The 19,030-nt window shown below is 36.1% G+C and overlaps 1 protein-coding gene across 3 annotated transcripts in view; it reads right to left on the bottom strand.

The window, feature by feature from the left end:
• Window positions 1-19,030, bottom strand: part of ARMC3 (armadillo repeat containing 3) — a 51,603-nt gene that overhangs the window by 14,851 nt on the left and 17,722 nt on the right. For all 3 annotated transcript variants that reach the window (XM_049798205.1, XM_049798207.1, XM_049798206.1), the window contains exons 8-11: window positions 16,007-16,159; window positions 15,777-15,882; window positions 1,970-2,219; window positions 638-774 (exon numbers count right to left, since the gene is read on the bottom strand). In XM_049798205.1, coding sequence (XP_049654162.1) covers window positions 638-774; window positions 1,970-2,219; window positions 15,777-15,882; window positions 16,007-16,159 — 646 coding nt within the window. The remainder of the gene's footprint in view (window positions 1-637; window positions 775-1,969; window positions 2,220-15,776; window positions 15,883-16,006; window positions 16,160-19,030) is intronic.

Genomic DNA, 19,030 nt, shown 5'->3' with positions numbered 1-19,030 from the left:
ACCTTTGAGGTCAGTAATCAGAGAAGTGTCCAGCAGAGGGAGCAGAGCAATTACATATATTTTAATTTAACAATAACTAGAAGAGTCACCCTGTATAAGGAGCCCTGTGTCATAATTCTTACAACCTAAACCAGCTTTTGTAGTTCAGATATTAATATATGGAACTTGGAGTTTCTAAGAAGGAATAAAATAGAGTCTCTTTGACATGACACTTCAGCACACCGCAGTTAACCAGAGCTTGTAAATCAAATTTAGCCTGTGTGTAATAAGTACAATTTACTGTATATTAAACTTAGCCTGAAACCTTAATTTCAGTTTCATATGTATGGGGCACTGTAGTCCCAAATTTTGACTGATATAAGCACACCTTCAATATAAAGCCTAAGTCAGTCACAGAAACAATAAACATTTTTGTAATTCCAGACAGTTCTCTCTTCAGACTTACATTTTTCCTTAAGACTTCTGTTACTTAAAATCAATACCATTTCATCTGTAACACCTGTGGTGCAAAAGTAGCTTCTGCTTACCAAAAAGTGTAACTTAACTTTGTTATTCTGCTATAAATATGTAAAGATCGACTTAATAGAGTTCTTGCATAAAAATCTTCCCTCTGCCCCTTGATGCTATTTCTACTCACCGTAGCCTGCATAGTTCAACAGCGGTTAGTTCATCACTTGCACAGACCATAACAGCCCAACAGGCATTTCTTCTGACTTCTTCATCCTTAGAATATAGCAATTCAACGAGTGGTCCCAGTCCACCTGCATTTCTTAACTATAAAAAAAATGAAGACATTGCCACTTACATATTTCATCTATTCCAGCAAGAACAGTCTGTGAAATTCACCTTCTGAAACATTCAAGACTTGTAGACAAGCTCTGCTGGGCTTGATGGAAGGCCATTTATGGGGATTCTGTGCTTCTGTGAACTCTGCATAGGCTGGAGTTGAAGCAAGTTCCAGAGTGGTACAAGGCACACATTCCTTCTGGCTCTGCCATGCTTTTCAGTTACTAGATTGCAGTGTGGAAACTGGAGAGACTGTGCAACCCAAGACTGCCACGGAGAGCTACACAGCTTTTTCTATGTTCTGTTGCCTCCTAGCAACTAATTTACATCACAATATATCTGAATTTGTATTGTATTGTTTGTATGACAATCTTATTAACATCCTATTCTCTTGTGTGCTACAGTATCTTTCCTATACATGCTGGAAGAAATACTGCTCATTTAGATTTTTGAAGAGAAAGACATTTTAAGGACACTGAAAGAGGTAGATTAATTATCTATGCCCCTTATTCATGTCCTAATTAACAGCCTTGGCCCATGAGAAAACCCCAGCTTATGATCTATGAATGCACATAGCATCATCCTTATTTATGAAAAGAAAATAGTATGACCATTGATAAGCAGCGAAAAGTTCAACTTGGTGGATGTCAGTGATCAAGGGATTAATTATATTTTGAGTTTTGTCTGAGTTACTGCATATGCATAGAGTAAATGTATCTTACTAATCAAGGTCAGGCGTTGCCATTCAGGCCTTGAAAGTGGGCAACAGAACAACACTGAGGGAGAGAAAAGAGGACAAGGACAGAACTTCTCATCTTCAAAGTTCAGCTGACAGTTGCAGCTGAAAGAAACCTTAATGTTTAATGCTCATAAACATGAGGATTAAGATACAACCCTGGTTAAAGCTCAACGAAGGCACTGGAAAGCTGTAAAACATTAAATTTGGTGCAAGCAAATACAGCAGTAAAAATACAAATTAAAGAAAACCCTTTCCAAGTTCTCATGACAAACTCAGCTAAATTCAGCTTAACAAGCCTATTATGAAAGTGGAAAACTAGTTACTATCTAGAAAGCCCAGGACTTTTAGGACAGACACAAAATACAAAGATTCTAGGTAAGTATAACACCAACCTCAGGCTCTAGAAATGTTATAAATAACCACAACCTCGAAGAGTGGTTTTACCTCAGTTCTTGCATCAGCATCACAACCAAACGCAGCCACAGCAAATGCTGCTTTGCTTTGCACTTGGCTGCTGGTCGAGCGTAATGGTTTTACAAGCACACTCATAATACCACAGCTCTGGATATTTATGCGGAATGGCTCTTGCGTGGCCAGATTTGTTAGCACTGTAGCAGCATTAGCAATGGCTCCATCTCTCTGAGCATTCAAGGTATTTACTAATGGCTCAATTCCTTCAGCCTCAGCAACAGCACTAGCAAAATGAAGAAGAAAAAAATTTTTTTTGTTAGTTTAGGACCATTTTTTCTTCTTCGCATGCTGTATTTACCAACTAAATTAGTATTACATTTCGAGATTTTATGTATAATACATATATATATGTCATTTATGTATGACTCATGGTGTTAAGTTCAAGAAGCACAACCTAAGCAGACAAACCAAGTCACAAACTTCTGGATTCTTTAACTTATTAGGACATGTATTCTTTCTGAGGTTTTGAACAAGTGAATTAAATCTTGCATCTTTGAAAAGATGCAGAATATATGTATCTTTAGTTCCAGGCAAATGCCTCTGCAGACTTGTATTACCTCTCTCCATAATCATTCCAGCACTACTTCTAATGAGGATTATAGCGCATGAAATATCATGTTGTTATTCGTTGTGCTGCATCCGTAAATTTCTGTGATCAGATACCTAGGTGGCATAAACATAGTACACCAAGTTTCTGCCATTCTTACAGAGTAGATATACGTGGTGCAGTTCAGTGTAATGTAGAAGCTATTGAGCTGGCTTTATACAAGCTTATTTAGACGGGCAGGAGTACAACAGACACATCAACACAGAGTTCATGGCTGGCTATGACTGTGGTTCCACATCAGCTAGTCTATCAGCACCAGATCCAGTTTACCTATTCCTTCTGCTCCCAGACGATACTGCAGCCATGGCTGAAGGGTGCTGCCACTCAGCAGTGCTGGGACAAACACTGGTGTGGCCAAATTCTAAGCTAGATGTGCAAAACAACCTGTTTGCAAATGAAATTGGGGAAGATTGTTGGGATTTTTTTAAGGATAATTTTGTAGATTTAGGTTAGAGAACAGCCAATTAAAAAAAAATAGTTGAAGAAGCACTACTAAGGAAATAACAACTTCAGGCAGGAGACAGCAGAAGGTGCAGGCAGCTGCACTATTAGTGGACACATTTGCAAATGACTTAAATCTGATGTGCTGCAAAACTAATAGTCACATGGGCCAACATCTCGGTCACAGCAGAAGGAACTGGTCTATGAGTGCTTCATCTTACCACTGCTTCCAGCACTCACCGGGATAGTGCCTTTTAAAAGGAAAAAAAAAAGTCAACTTTCTATTTAATATCTGTGGTAAAGAATGTATTTATAATGACAGTAAACTCTTGCTACAACTGAGGCAGACCTTGAAGATAGAACCTGGCCTGGCTGAGGGGAAACTACCATGCTCTAACAAATCTGAAAAGGCATTATATTTCTGGCTTACCACCTTATCATGTATTCTTTGGTTTCTTTGCCATTGACAAAAGAGACTACTGATACAAATGTAGTTTACATTCTTCAAATGTCATAAGATATTCCATAACTTAAGATTTTTGTTGACCTTCTTGCCAAAACTTTGGTTTCTACTAAACAACAGGAACTTATTTCTTTGTCTATATCATCTTATATTTGTTTCAGTGGTATTTTTTCCAATGTCATCATAAACCAGCACACTATAAAAATTGAATTGTCTTCCTTCTGAGTTTGTATATAAAATTTGATCAAATGATTTGAGGCATATGTCCAATTTACTGTCTGCTCTTAGTAATTTTACATTTGGCTCATCCATTTGTTAAACAAAAGTTGGCAATATTGTTAGCAATGGAAGTGCGCAGATGGCAGTTTGAATTTTCCTTGCAACTGCTTTTTATACCCTCTTTTAGTACATTTTGTCTATATCAAAAACATAAACTGTCTCATCTCTATACAAGCATATCTAAGCACTTCAACAACAGAAAAGTGTACATGTTTTATAAGTTTTGCTAAATTTCTGTCAACACATTAATAAGAGAAATCTGGATGTGAAAATCTTACTTTTTACTGTAACAGTGTCTTACCAAAATCTAACTAGTCTTTTGGTAATTTTCACAGTTGCAAAATAAACACAAGCTTAGAAGTATTACATATACAAGAAACAGTTATGCTATCAAAGACTGCCAAGGCACTGATAAAAAAAAAACCAACAAACTCAGGAATGCTGATAGTCACACTCTTATGCAAACAGGATAAAAAGCAGAATACACGCCAACCTGTGCCATACACATAATCCCATTACATGGGCACCACAATGTAGATCTTACTGTGAACTCATGTTAGTGCAAGTATCTCCAGACCAGGTTATCAGAGAGGGGGTGCAGCTACTCCTGAGCATACCTGGAAGGAATCAGCAGAGGCTAACAGGTTTGTTAACCTGATCTCAGCCTCAGCTACAAGGTGATGGCAGCTCACAGGTAGTGCTGGAGCATGGGTGTAAGGAAGGCTGGCAGGCAAGCAGTAGTTCTCAGTCTGGAAAACCAGGGAAAAGGCAGCAATCCAGGGACTGAAGGTGAGTAGGGTTATTAGCTTGGGTGCAGCATAAAGATATAGGGCCAGTTTGGTGTTGGCTAATTAATCCTCTTGGAGCACCTGTAATTTTAATGCAAGCACTTCAGTCTCTGTTCACAAATGAATCCCATGTTTTCAGATGTCCTGAACTGCACTCTTCAGACTATCTTCAATTAGCTGCACTTCCCCTTATTTGAGTGTCCTCCCTCCCCTTCCCTCCTTGACCAGATAAAGAAGAGCTGAAAATGTTTTGTTTGGGTTTGTTGGTTTTTTTTTTTTTTTTTGGGGGGGGTGGGGGGTGTTTTGTTTTTTGTTTTGTTTCTCTCTCTCTTTTTTTTTTTTTTTTTTTTTGGTCCCTCCCCAGGTAAGGCCACTGTATTTCTAGGTTTTCTGGTTAATATTGTCTTCTATTCCCCATGAAAATTTTATCCAGATTCCCAGCTTCAGGAGTGCCATGGCTCTACCCAGGCTGCTGTACATGAAGAAATCCTGGACATGTTTACTGCACATGTAAGAATCAGCTATACACCACATGTATCACAGGTTTACCGGAAAACATCACATTCATAGTATGTGTAACAATGACATGACGTACCTGCTAAAAGTGTGGGAGACACTCACCATACATGCAGACACCCACGCGCAGTAAGACATGTCCATAAGCTATCAAATTTACAGCATTACACAGTATATACACACATACATTACCCAGGAAAAAAACACCAGCAAAATCAAAGTTTTTCCTGTACAATGGATACACAGAAATTCCAGGATTTATGGAACAGATCCACTACTCATGAAACGCATCATTGCATCTCACAGGTGTAGAGTATCCAATACTTCTGCAGCAAGTATAGGACTTACTATTCCTATACTACGCCCAATAACACATGTATTCTCCCACAGGAAATCCTAGTAAACATATAGTCCCTAACAGACTGATTCCAGGATGATACACGGAACTGAATGATGTAGCCAATCACATTATAAGCAGATTTACTATAATTTCCATAAAGCCTGCAAGTACACAAGTACTTAACAAAAGAGCAAGGTGACAGCTCCTCGTGTGTTCAGAGCTGACCTCAGCGAGGTACAGAGCACAGCCAATTTTCTCAAGTGCCACTCAACTTCAAAAAGGTTGAGGACCACTGATTTAGAAGATCATACATATTTATTTCAATCCTGCATTCTACTTCTGCACAGATTCATTTTGAATCACAGTTTCACGAGTATAGTTTAATCAAGTAGCACAATAGATCACATGGCAAAAAGAATTCATGTTAGAAATGACAACAGCGGGTAATGAGAGTTGAAGGTAGCCAATACCTTTGAGAATAAGATTTTAAGAGGGTGTGAACACCTGAGGGCACCACTGTGTCCTGGTAATAGACATGCATACAGAAGAGGTTATGAGGGTAGAAGGAAGAACAGGGAGTCCATGGTTCAACTCACTCCTACCCCATAGCACTCTGGAGAACACAGAAATAGCGCTGTCACCCTGGGCCACACAGCCCCAGCTGCTAAAGAGACAGCAGTGCCTGGCCTCAGAAGGGAGCTGAAAGAATGAATATGCTTAAGTTTTTAAGGCGCTGAAATACTACAACATTAAGATCTAAGTATGGAGGTCCTCGTTCCCTTCTGTCTTGGGCAGAGATATGCACTGTGTAGTTTTTTTATGACACAGAAACAAAAGTCAGAGGAGGAAGCTTTTACCAGCACTGTCTTTGCCTAATATAGATCAGCACTAGCCTCTCTCCCTGCTACCAGAACACAGTCTGCGCTTCAGGCACATCCTACTGAGATGGCGTGCTTTATCAGTGCTCCCACTACAGGACTACACCCTCAAGGAAGAACGGAGCCTTGGTTTAGCTGAAAAAAAGTATACACTTTTTGATGTGGAAAAGGAGTCAGTCATATAAATCCACAGCTTTTTTCCTCCATGTTGTGTAAAGATTCAAAATACATCAACTTCCCTAATCATCGAGAGAAAAGATTAGGGAAAAGGAAAGAAGAAAATGACAAGGGGAAAAAAAAAAAAAAAAAGGTTGTTGCATTTGCAATATCAGCATGTTTTTTTGAAAAGTGGAAGCCGACTATCTGAATTACAAACAAACAAGAAATAACAGACAAGATAGGTGTAGAAATTACACAGCTCAAATTAAAGTTAAAATAATTCAATGTTGTGATTTATAAGCACATGGTTATGATCATTAGAGTGCCTAACCCAACAGGGTTAGGCATTTACCTTAACCAGGGTATACATGGTTCAAGTACCCTAATGACCTTAACTATGTCCTGTAGTGAAACAGTGAAATTCTGATTACAACTGAATTCAAATTACTGTATTCAAGAATAGCTAAAATATTTTTCTCAAGTGTCATTGGAAAGGCAAACATTAAAAGGTCAGATAATAGATATTTAATTTAAATTATTAATTTTAAATGACAAGTTATAAAGAGATTTTCTTGAAAATTCTCTAAAAATCACTCAAGACTCAAAGAATAAATGCGGAGAGTTTGAGAAAAACAAATGTTTTCTTAACTGTTTTTACTGCAAAAATAAATTAAAAGTTGACAATAAAATAATTACCAAAAGTCTCACGATTGCAAACTTTTTTTAAACAGTTACTTTGAAGATGAGTTTCACTGAACTGAATATTTTGCTGCATTAGTTGTCAGGGGTGCAATAGGAAAGCTCAGATATTGGTAGAGTGTTGTGAAAACAATAATCAGTAAAAATTGGACCATAACTCTGTGGATTTTTTTATTTTATTTTTAGGACTGCAAGCTCTCTGGGGCAAGAACCATGTCTTCACATCAAGCATAACAGCTCTGGTCGCCAACCAAGACTCCTAACCATGGCAAGAAAGATAACGGATTATTTACTTAGTGCATATGGAATGGTCCGGTTCACTTTTCCTCCTGAAGAGAAGGAGGCTTCTCCATCTAGCCTAATGGAGAAAGCAACTATCAGTGTTCAAAGAGCTGACAGAAACCACTGAGACTGCGCCCCAAACCCCTAACCCAAGCAACCTCCCATGGAGGGGAGGTAGAGGGAAAGAGCAGCGGTGCAGCTTCACACCATTGTTGACTCTGGATTGTGCTGAATTTATTAGTCAGATTGACACTTCATAAAAATAGTAAAGTATGTTTGCTTTTGCTTCTTCTACCACAACTGAACATAAACTGGTTTATATTAAATTATCTTTTTATTCACTTCTATATTGTTTACTTGCCTGCTTCTGATTAAGGATTTAACACAAGTTCTGCTCAGAAAAAAAATCAAATTTTTCCTCCTCACAAAGGCCATTGGTCTCCTTATGGACTTCATTTTCCAAATGTATTTGCAACTGCATGTTTAATTTCTGTGCAAAATTACTGTGATTGTGTGTGAGGTGCTTAGCTAGCCATTTATGCCTGTGCATATCTCATTTTCATACATAATTGCATGTAAATTATGCATAAGAATTATGCATCTAATTACACACACATTTTTAAAAATCAACTCTATCTGTGTTAAATCGCATGACTTCTTTTTCACACAAGGCATTTTTGATCCATCTCTATTATGTAATTTCTGACTGAGAAAGAATATCATAACTAGAAGTTTGAAAAACCTCAGTAAATATCTTCCTTTTTATCCCTTAAATGTATTAGTATTCTTCATTTGCCTTGTTATGGCATCAGAATAATCACATCCAATAAATGTCTTCTGCATTTACTAAAAATTTCACTTTGTGATTTAATTATTTTCAAAAGCAATTGACTGTTGTATATAGTCACTCGTATTTTATTTAAAGACTAACATTACTTCCATTTTCTTCACTCTACAAGGGAAATTAATGTTAGTATATTTATTCTGAGTAAGAGAATTTAGCACAAGAGACTGATCTACAATTTAGGGCCCCTTTGTGCTACAATAAAAATATTGATCATATCAACAAAACATATTATTTTTTCATTTCAGGAACTGAACCCTCTATTCCTATTTTTTAATGACAAGTATCTTGTTAAAACATCAACAAACCCAAAACTTAATAAGCCTCACGGTCTGGAAGCAATAAAACCTTAAACTGTCTGAGTTAGCAGAGACTGTAATACCTGACTGTCATTTAGCGATACACAGAGATCTTCTCAAGTCTATCATTGAACTCATTTGACAAAGTTACATAGATCTCAGTTCTAAAACTGTAGTATATCTAATTTAAAATATTACAGGGGCATTGATAATGAACTATCTATTCATGATATCTGAGCCTTTCAATTATAATATTATTTTCAACCTTTATTAAGAATTTCTGACACTTCCACTATTATGAGAAAGGCTTGAAATTCAGCAACAGAAGCCTTTTTTGGCCCTTAAAGTTCCCATGTAGCTTCAGCCAGGATAAGCTCATGAAAAAGATGCTATGCCCCTTTCTCTTTTTTCTGATCCAAGTAGTGCATGCAAAAATCAATAATTCTGCACAAATGTTGGAATGGAATCCCCATTGTTACAAAAGCAAAGTAACAGTGAACATTCAGGAGTTGCCAGAGCAGCCTTCGTGGAGGTGTAAAGGAAGAAAAGAAAAAGCCAAAGCACGGCCCTCACAACAACTCATCTGAACACAGGAACTGAGGATACAGTGGCTCTTCTTCATCTTTGGAAGCATCAGTTGAGGAAGGACAAAAAAGCTGTGCCAAGTCAGTCTCTCTACACAGAACTCAGACTATGAAACTTGATCCCATCTTTCACTTTTGGGTAAGTCTTTTCTGGACAACTGTGAACTTACCTCAAATGGCAGCAATTTGTTTTACCTTGTTAAATGCTCAAACTCTTATGATGATTCAGAGTGGAGAAACCCAGGCCTTTAGTTTTCTCTCTTCAAATTAAATCTCTAAGAAAGTACATATATACTACTATGTTAAGATAAAATTACTGAGGTTGCAAGTCAAAAGGTTTAAAGTTACTTGTGAAAGCTTATTTTTACCCCCTTGCGTGCACGAGAGTCCAATTAGATAACATGACACAGTCAGTGCACAGGTTAAATTCACAGCAGGACAAAATTAAGTTTGCATGATCAGCCATAAACCCGCAATTCTCTTACATGCACTTCAAATAAATAACTTCACACTATACTCAAGTAAGTTAAAACATACACTTAAATAATTTGCATTTAATTTAGAAATATGCTACAAAGAAAATGTGCATGTAAAAGCACCAATACATTTGTCTGAAGTTTATTCAAATGTAAAATAAACCTTGCCACTTTTAATCCAAAAAAAGTATAATTCACCTCAGTGCATATCACTGAATGTCATTGTAGGGATAAACACCCAGGAGAAATCATTGTACTTGTGCCACTACATAAAACACAGTTTTCTCTCCCAGGCTTAGGAGTTTCCATCCAGGAAGAAAAAAGTTTCATCTGATGTCACAGAAATCTACCATGGGAAGTTACAGGTGACAACACACGTGCTTTGAGTGAAATTCCAGCCTTCCACAACTAAGGTAAATAGTGATCATATTGCAAGGCTTTGAAGGTAGAAGAGTACAAACAGCCCAAAAGATTTTGCTATATCTATAAGGGGTAGAACTTCTATATAGTTACCGTTACCCCAATTTAGAAGTATTGTGTTTTCTGCCTGAAACTATTTTGGATATACTTAGGTTCTCATGCACTTTAGGATGTTGTGACATGAGATTTGTGTTAGATAGAGATGAATGCTCTATATTGGTCTCTGTCTTCAGTAAAACCCCTGATAAGCAACAGAGTTTAAAAACAAACAAACTTCAAAATGAGTAACCGTATTTTTTTGTGAAAGAAGAGCTGTACTGGCAACAAAATGCAGTTACAGTGCCTGAGTCCATAGAGGGACTTTTCCATAGCCACACATTCACAAATCTAAGAGAACAGCTGGCTGAGTGAAACATTTTGCGTCTGACAGCAGGGCATGATTTAGGGTACTGTCCATGGGTTGTCCATCAGTCATCTCATGTGATGTTAAAGTCATAGTGGGAACCCATTTCTGAATGACATCCCAACATTAGGCCTTGATTTAGCTTTTCTGCCAAGGGAGAAATTTACCATAAAACATTTTGCAGTTTTCAATGGAAGTCAATATGTAACTTGTAGGGAAAACCTTGTGAGCTCTTGGGTCATGACTGTGCTGCCCCTTTTCTTTAGAAAGCACCCATCACACATTGGATATACAGTAAGAGAAAGTCAAACCAGGAATCTGTTCACGACGTGAGTTAACTGGATTTGGATAGGGTTGCAGCAGAATGGGTGCTAATGTAAAAAATAACAACACAAAACACAAACCCCAACAAAATCCCTTTACCTTGCAGCACATAGCTCAGTAATACAATTCTGTCACTAGGGGTCAGTATTAAAACATATTACCTTTACACAATACAGCTAGTGGCATTCTATTGTTGATTCTCTCCCTCAGAAACACAAACTTATGTTATAAAGAAGAACTGTTAAGACATAAAAAAGGGAAAACCTATACAATGGATTATGACCTATTTCTGTTCTTAAATGTAGCTGTCATGTACTAGAAATTTTTGTTCCTGTTCTTATTAACACATATATTCATGCAAATGTATCATTAAATGAATTGATGCTTCAATATTGATCCATTTATGTGAATTAGGTTCCATCTACAGTCTTGAAAGAGAAAAGCTATGATTAAATTTCCCATTTTCTAATAGCCAAGATTACTACCTAGTGATATTAATACCTAATGGTAATAATCGTTACTTCCTGATGGTAATAACAAAATTTGAAATGTAAGAAAACTGGACATGCTTTACATTTATTCCTTGACAGCCATACCCATCTTAAAAACAATAAAAATCTGTTGTGGATACTGAAAATCCCTGTTTAAGAAGGTGAGAGACTCTCACTACAGGTAAGCATTATCCACATGGAAAAGACTGAAGATGTATTTTGGCTTATTAGATCAGTATATGAATTTTAGTTTGGAATAGATGCAACACCCACTGAAGTCAAGGGAACAATTCGAGTTCCCAACCTATCTTCCTTATTGGAAATCTTGATACATTTGAGAAAGCATATATTCAGATGCTGTGAATCTGTAGCCTGTAACTGCCTATATGGACATAATTTTGCTAATGTAAATAGGTCCACTGATTCTTGTGAAGAATCAAAGAATCAGAAAATTAAATAACATCAAGCTTGCTGACTTTGCAATTTTGGGGATGATACTTTACTATCTTGAATCCAGACATAATACTTAAAAATATGTAACATGACACTAATTATAAACCCCAGGAGAAATATTCGACCAGATCATAAGTCTGTCATGTAGCACAACTTCCTACAGCTGAACAAAACCCATCCCATTCCTTCGTCCTCCAGACCGAACTCTAACTGAATGCTATAAATTTTGCACTTAAAATAAACAATTTAAGACAAATATTATTGAGGCTGTTAATTAGTTTTTGTGTCCAGTACAAAGCTCTAAATTTCAGAGCATATGTTTTTCTTTAGTGGTAACTCCATTAGGTGGCCAGAATTCAGACAATGCCAGATTTATGAAGACAGTTATTAGAAATGGCATTTGTGCTATGACAATACTGAAGAAAAGAGGTGGTCAAATTAATGTCTGACTAACTGATACACTTGAGTTCTTATTTCTTTGTTGTCACTTCTAACTAATATAATATTTATATCTAACACAATTAGCTTATCCTAAATACATGAAAAGTGAAAATAATTGATTATACTTTAAATGGGAAAAAACAGGCAGAGGCTGAAGTAAAACGTTTGTTCTGTAGTTAGTTTTATAGCACAAAATAATTTAGTTTTCTGTCCAATAGATGGCACTGCTGTTTCTTTGTTGTGTGTAATTTTTCAATTTGTGCATAATGTACATTGTTGAAGTGACTGCCTACATTTCCTGATGCTTGGACACATCAAAAATGGACAGATTTCATAGATCCTTTAAAATGGCATTCTGCTGTTCAAATAACTGTATACAATTTTCAATAAAGCAACTTAGTGTTCCGGATTAAAAAATGTGAAGTGGATGCAAATACCCAGCTGAACATAATTCTCTTCTTCCCAGAAGCAGACCACAGACACAAATTCTGACACATATATCAAGGATGGCCTTGGAGCTATACAGACAGTAACATAATAAAATAATTTTTTTATCATATGTTGGAATAAGTACATGGGATTTTAAATTGCAGTATACTTTGCAATTTTATTTTTATTTAGCCTAATTATTAACAAGTTTACAAAGAATTTATCATCAACATGCAGCAGCATTAAAATTATGTCATTACTTTGTAATAAAATTCTGATAAAAGCATCATCTGGGGGCGTCAGTCTGTAAACTAATGAGGCATTTGACCACAGTACTTTTTTCTATGTGCTACTAAAGCATGACACATCAGCTCTGCAGCAAAAACTTAAATGCTGAAATATTTTAGAAGTTTTTAATAGTAATTTTTATGTGTTCTGATAGAGATCATACTGAAAATCCATGTTTTCCAATAAACCTGAAAACTCAAATCATTTTTATGGGACTCATGTTCCCTTCTGCTCTAGACTTTTGGTTAAAATACTATGGGGGCCAGAGTCATTCATTCATTTATTTATTTTTGCCAAACTGTGGTTGCTTGGGGACTTCTGTGAAATGACAACCTGGTCTCTGTCCCGTTCATCGTGAACAGGTGTTCTAATTACAAAACCACCACCATATTTGACACCTTTATTAGCTGTCTCAGTTGAGAAACAAAGGATTGATTGGGTAGGGGTATAGAACTAGCCTTTCATTGCTGTGGGGAAGCACCTAAAGGTCAAGGTTAATATAAATTAGTGGGGGGTAGTATTGCCCATTGCCTATGCTGTTCTTGTGTTATTAATCAATGGAAGACTTTATCCTTATAAGCTAGCTATTGTGGGAGCCTTAATTACACAATTTGTTTTAACTTGTATTTTTTTCCATATTATATGAAAAGTAGGCAACAATTCTTGACCAAATATTTCTAAGAACAACAACAAATCTCCAGCAAAAATAGCAGTGTCTTGTACTGTTTACATTCTGTATTATATACTGTACAAAATGAAAGGGCAAGGTACACATCCTTCAATTGATATCATACATGCAAAAATGCTCATGAAATGAAATATGGCAGAACACATGTATATGAGTTCAACAAGATTGAATTTTTGGCTGGCCAGTAAAATGTGGAAACATTTATAGTAAATAGTCTTCCCCTTTACTGCAGCCATTTTGTTCTTGCCACATAAAGTGTACCTGCTACTACTAGCTTTATGATTTAATATTCTTGGAAGGTTTATAACAAGAATCTAATATATAACCAATAAAAGGGCACTAGTCTCATTAGTCTCATTTGGGACCAGAATATTGTCAACATAATTACATGGCAAAGTCACATTATTATAAAAGTATATCAGCATCTTCATTACATATACACTTATTTTCACTGGTTTACAAGACACACACACACAAAATAGTCCAGAATGAAATATGATTATGGCAACTCAATCTGGAATGCATTTTCTCCAAACTATTTTTTTTCTTATTATGTGAATGTAAAATAAATATGGGCCAGATACTCAGTCAGTGAGCTGGAACTATACCAATTTGTATCAGCTGAGGGTTCAACTCTGTATATTCATTTATAGATCCTAGTCACACTTGGACCCTTCTATGACTTATTAATGGTTTTGATTTAGAAATGAAGCTTTGAAGTAATTATATAGTCACATGGCATTCATCCAATATACATATTTAATGTAAATTATTGCTTCCTGATTTTCACAGAAGACCTGTGATTAGATTATTTGGTGCTTCCATATTGTGCTTGGAGCTGGTTTGCAAAAAGAGAGAAGTATATGTAAGTCACCTTTACAATTTCCTTACTCTGCCCAGCAAGAAACAAATATGGACTCCATTATAATGCAGAGGAACAGAGACAGCTATTTCCCTGCCTGAGGTCTCAGAGAATTGTTCTAGCAGTTGAGCTAAACAATGTCCTGACTATCTCCTTGGCAAAAGAAACTGAATGAGTTGGCATAAGCTGCTATACCAACTCCAAACTCTCCAGAGATTCCCTTTTCACAATGTGAAACCTCAAAGGGCTGTGCTATGAAAAACAGCTGTAGCGGAGCTGAAAGTTTGACCCCTAGACTCCAGTACTGTGCTCTTTTTATGTGTGTATGACTCCCACTGACACCAACTGAAGAGTTGTGCACATGAGGAGAGCAGAATATCAGACAAAACCATCTACTATGTGAATCTGAGAACAGAATATTATTCTCTTATGTCAAATTATGGCTCCATCTGGTAACATTAAGTGAATACTGGTGACTATTAGGGCTGAATCAATAAATTGAAACAAATAATTTATTTGGTGAGTTATTTTACTTTTTCACTTCAAAGAATGCCTGTGAATGGATTACAACTTCCTTAAGTATATTCCAGGAAACTTTTAAGGAATTTTATTTTATGGTTTGTTAGCTACATGCGATTGCTCATATACGTCAGACTGCTCTGTTTCTTTTCCCTGAACAGAACTTTTAATAGAGTTGGGATAACAGAACTCCGCAACTGACAGTAGAATTTAGTTGATACAATTATTTTGGAACTTATAGTCAGCTAACCATCCTTTGTTAGTTATTTTGGATACTGAAGTTACACTACTTTTCTTTTAGAGAAGGCACTACGAGCATTCTCTATTACTTGGGAAACAATAAAATAAGAAAGACAACACCAATATTCAGAATATCTGAGTGCTATCTCCCTCAATGACTGAGCTTAAATAAGCCAAAAATGTTGCAGAAACCATCAAATTTTGAAGGATACCTTACTGATTTTGAAATCTCAAAAAATAGCCCACATTGAGTGTCTTAGATTACAAGGCATATTTTCCTCATATGTTCCCTTCAAAACATGATTTATAGCTCTGCTTTCATTACATCTGCTTCATACCTTTCCTTGATAAAGCAAACTTTAGTAGAGATAGCATAACTCTTGTAACACCGGTGAGAACCAGCCTATTCCAGATGACTCATAAGCACCAAAAAGTGCCTTACAGTCAAATTCAAACAGACCTGCCTTGTAGGATAAGGACAAGATGGGGCATTCTTTAAAAGTCAAAATATTATCATTTGTGTTCAGATTAGTGCTTTAAATAATAATTTAATTATCGCAGACTCACCTTGCATTACTAGGACTGGCTGCTGTCAAATTAGCTAATGCTGTCACTGCAGCTTCTTTTACCTCTTCATTGTCACTGCTTAGCAACTGTACTAGCTGGGGAATACCTTTGAAAGAAATAATTGTATACATGAACTGTTAAATAAACCATGGTAGTCTGCAAAATTATAATATGCTCCTTATAACAGGAAAGGCACATATTCTCAGTTCATCCCTTCCCACCTTACTTACCCTGGAGTCTAAATGCACGTTTGCTAGCTAAATTTTCACACATGGCAGAAATTGCTTGGGCAGCAGCAATTTTAACTCCATCATTATCAATTTCCAGAAGGTTTATGAGACACTTCTCAACCTCTTCCTCACTTAAGATTTTTCTATTTTCAGCTTTAAATGAAAAAGAATAATAGCATTAATCTGCATTAATTTTCCAAATCAGTGAAAGGACATGAATTTGATTTCATATAGCTGTTTCCAACATAACACAACACTTGCTTTTGATACCATGGAAATGGAAATATTTTGGTAACAGAGGCACCAGCAATTAAGAAATGTGCACAAAGGACCTGATCCAAAACCCATTAGACTTCAGTGAACTCTAAATCAAGCCCAAAAGTTGACTGTTAAATACAGCTTTAAACATACATAGCCCAACAGAATGCAAAGTTTGTTCTCTGTAAGACTTAAAACTGCAGAATGCGTACAGGCTTGATGAAAACAGCTTTTCCAATTCAACAGATCACACTTACTCAGGATCAAGCTTAACTTCGGTTTATGCTAACAAAGTCCAAATGCATAACATTGAAGAACATACTACTGTAATGTATAATTGAACTTGGTGGGGTACCAGTTAACATAGTACAATAGCCAAAAAAACTGCACAGCTTGCAGTTCTTCATTAATGCACACTTTGCAGAGAATTTCAACTTTGTATTTTAGCCTGCTGACACAGGGTTCACTGCTGACCTACACTGCAACAATCGGCAGCAGCTAGTGAAGGACACAGATGTTCCCTTCCTCTACACAAGTAACAACGTACAGTGTCTACAAAGTATCTACAGACCTCTGACAATTAGACTAATAAACTCACTTGCCCTAAAATGGATGAGATCAGAAGTGCAGGTGTTTGTTACAAAGAGCCCAGAGTGAAACTTTCTCAGCTAGAAAGGCACTGGACAGCATGGAAGTTCTACAGTTATGAGGGTCACTAAACATTTAACCATATGCATACCTTAAAGCAGATTAATTACATGCTTGAAGTTATATCTACATGGTAAAATTGTCTAATGTATCAAAGAAATTCAGGAACTGAGAAGTCAGTAGGACTTCGACACGTTTGAAAATTTTACCAGTGCTTACTAATGCTTTGAGGGATCATTCCCTTATTTGGACTGTTGTCTTACAAATAAAAAGTTTTAAAAGGAAAGAAAAATATCGTAAGTATTCTTTTAAATAAAACTGAATCTGTAGTGAATAAAAGTAACCAACTAGAAGACCACAAAGCCAATGAAAATAAAGTTTGATTGAAAATATAGTTACAGCAGAAATGATGTAATGCGTGTACTTGAGAATGTATGCCATTTTCTCCTCTCTAGCTCAATTTTAAAAATTTTAAGACTCATCAGAGATACACAATAGAAATCACAAAGCAAAAGATGCAACAAATAAGACAGAGAGGATTTTAAGCATCAGCAGAACCTTGGACACAACCTTGACGCATATCAGTCAGCTCTTGAGGCCTTAATTGGGATTACAGACTGTTTTGACAAGTAAGCAAGTATGCTGCTGGCCTGTTGCTTGCGAAAGTAGTCCATAATCCCTAATAATGATCTTTAGAGGTTCTTCATGCCTCAGTAATTTGGTTCTTGTACAGCAAGTTACTTACTACTATACAGATTTTCTTAAAAATTATTCTTGCTTTTAAAGGCAGTTGTGATGATGGGTAAGAATTTCATTCTAAAGATAATTTATGTCTCTATGAAATAATAATAATAATATGAATAATTAATTTGAATGAGTGAAAATAGTGATCTAAAATATTTTAAATGGAATAAAGAATTTTCCAATAATGTGGAAAAACAGATTTTGGATTTGAATTTACAGTAAAGAGTATGCACCTATATTTAGCTAGCTAGACAGATGAAAATTATTAATATTTTAAGATTCAGGTGCCAATTCTATTTAAAGGATGAATATTTTCTGCTGATCTTCTCTCTGTTTGTATGAGTTGTTTCCTTTACTATAGAAAAGAAAGAATGCACGACTGAAAAGCATCCTTTGTACTTAAGCACTTCTCATGTCAGTGTCAACATCATATTTATAGTGATGAATTTCTTAACCCCCAAGTAATTTGAATACATTGATTTAACATGACGTAAAATACTCAGGCACACCCAACTAAAAGAGTTTGGAGTACTAACACTTCTGTCCAGTTTTCCATGCATTGACCCCATCATGAGCCAACCTTTTCAATATAGTTTCCTATTTCCCCTTCTTATCCTAAAATCATGATCAGAGTTCTCCTGATTACCTGTTCAGCTCACTGTCATCACCTTATGGAATTATTTATACCAATTTCAAATGAAAAAAAGTTAACGTTAACTACTATCCTGACCTCTCACTCATCTTGAGTTAAATAAACCCCCAGATAAATAAAAACCTGTGTTATGAAAAAGCATATGTTAATCAGGCTACAGAGCATGTTTAGTATGCTCCCTTTTGAAAGGATTTGCATTTAGATACATGTAAAGAACAGGGAGAGCTTTAAACCAGAAGTTTGGTAGAGTGAGGCCAAACTTGAGTGAGCATGACCATCACTTTCTCCATACACACTCCATAGCATTTTGTTGTTGCTGGTGTGTCTGGCATTGTGAGGGGAAAGTCAGACCCTCCTTAATCAACAGTCCAGATAATCCACTCACAGATATTCAATAATTTATAGCATTAAATTTTATTTTGCATTCTGAAATGACTGCATTATTTGCTGGGCAAGGAGGGAATCACAGTAAAATTCACCACTGTAATTCTGAGCATACAAAATAAAACCACTGATAAATTAATATATTAAATTCAAAATTATGATACAGAACAAAACAAATTTTCAGGGGCAAACGGATAATGATTATGTATAGAAATACCATCAATTTTAATTTACTTAAACTAAGCAGCATCCTAAAGATGCTACTTAAAATTGAATATAGAGTTTTTACCATGTAATTTATTCTGATATTGAGAATAGCTCGTAAGGGATACATCTGT

The sequence above is a fragment of the Accipiter gentilis genome, chromosome 4 (genome assembly GCF_929443795.1).
Source record: "Accipiter gentilis chromosome 4, bAccGen1.1, whole genome shotgun sequence".
NCBI lineage: Eukaryota > Metazoa > Chordata > Aves > Accipitriformes > Accipitridae > Astur > Astur gentilis.
Note: the sequence above shows the minus strand (reverse complement) of the source record. Positions and strands in the feature narration are given on the sequence as shown.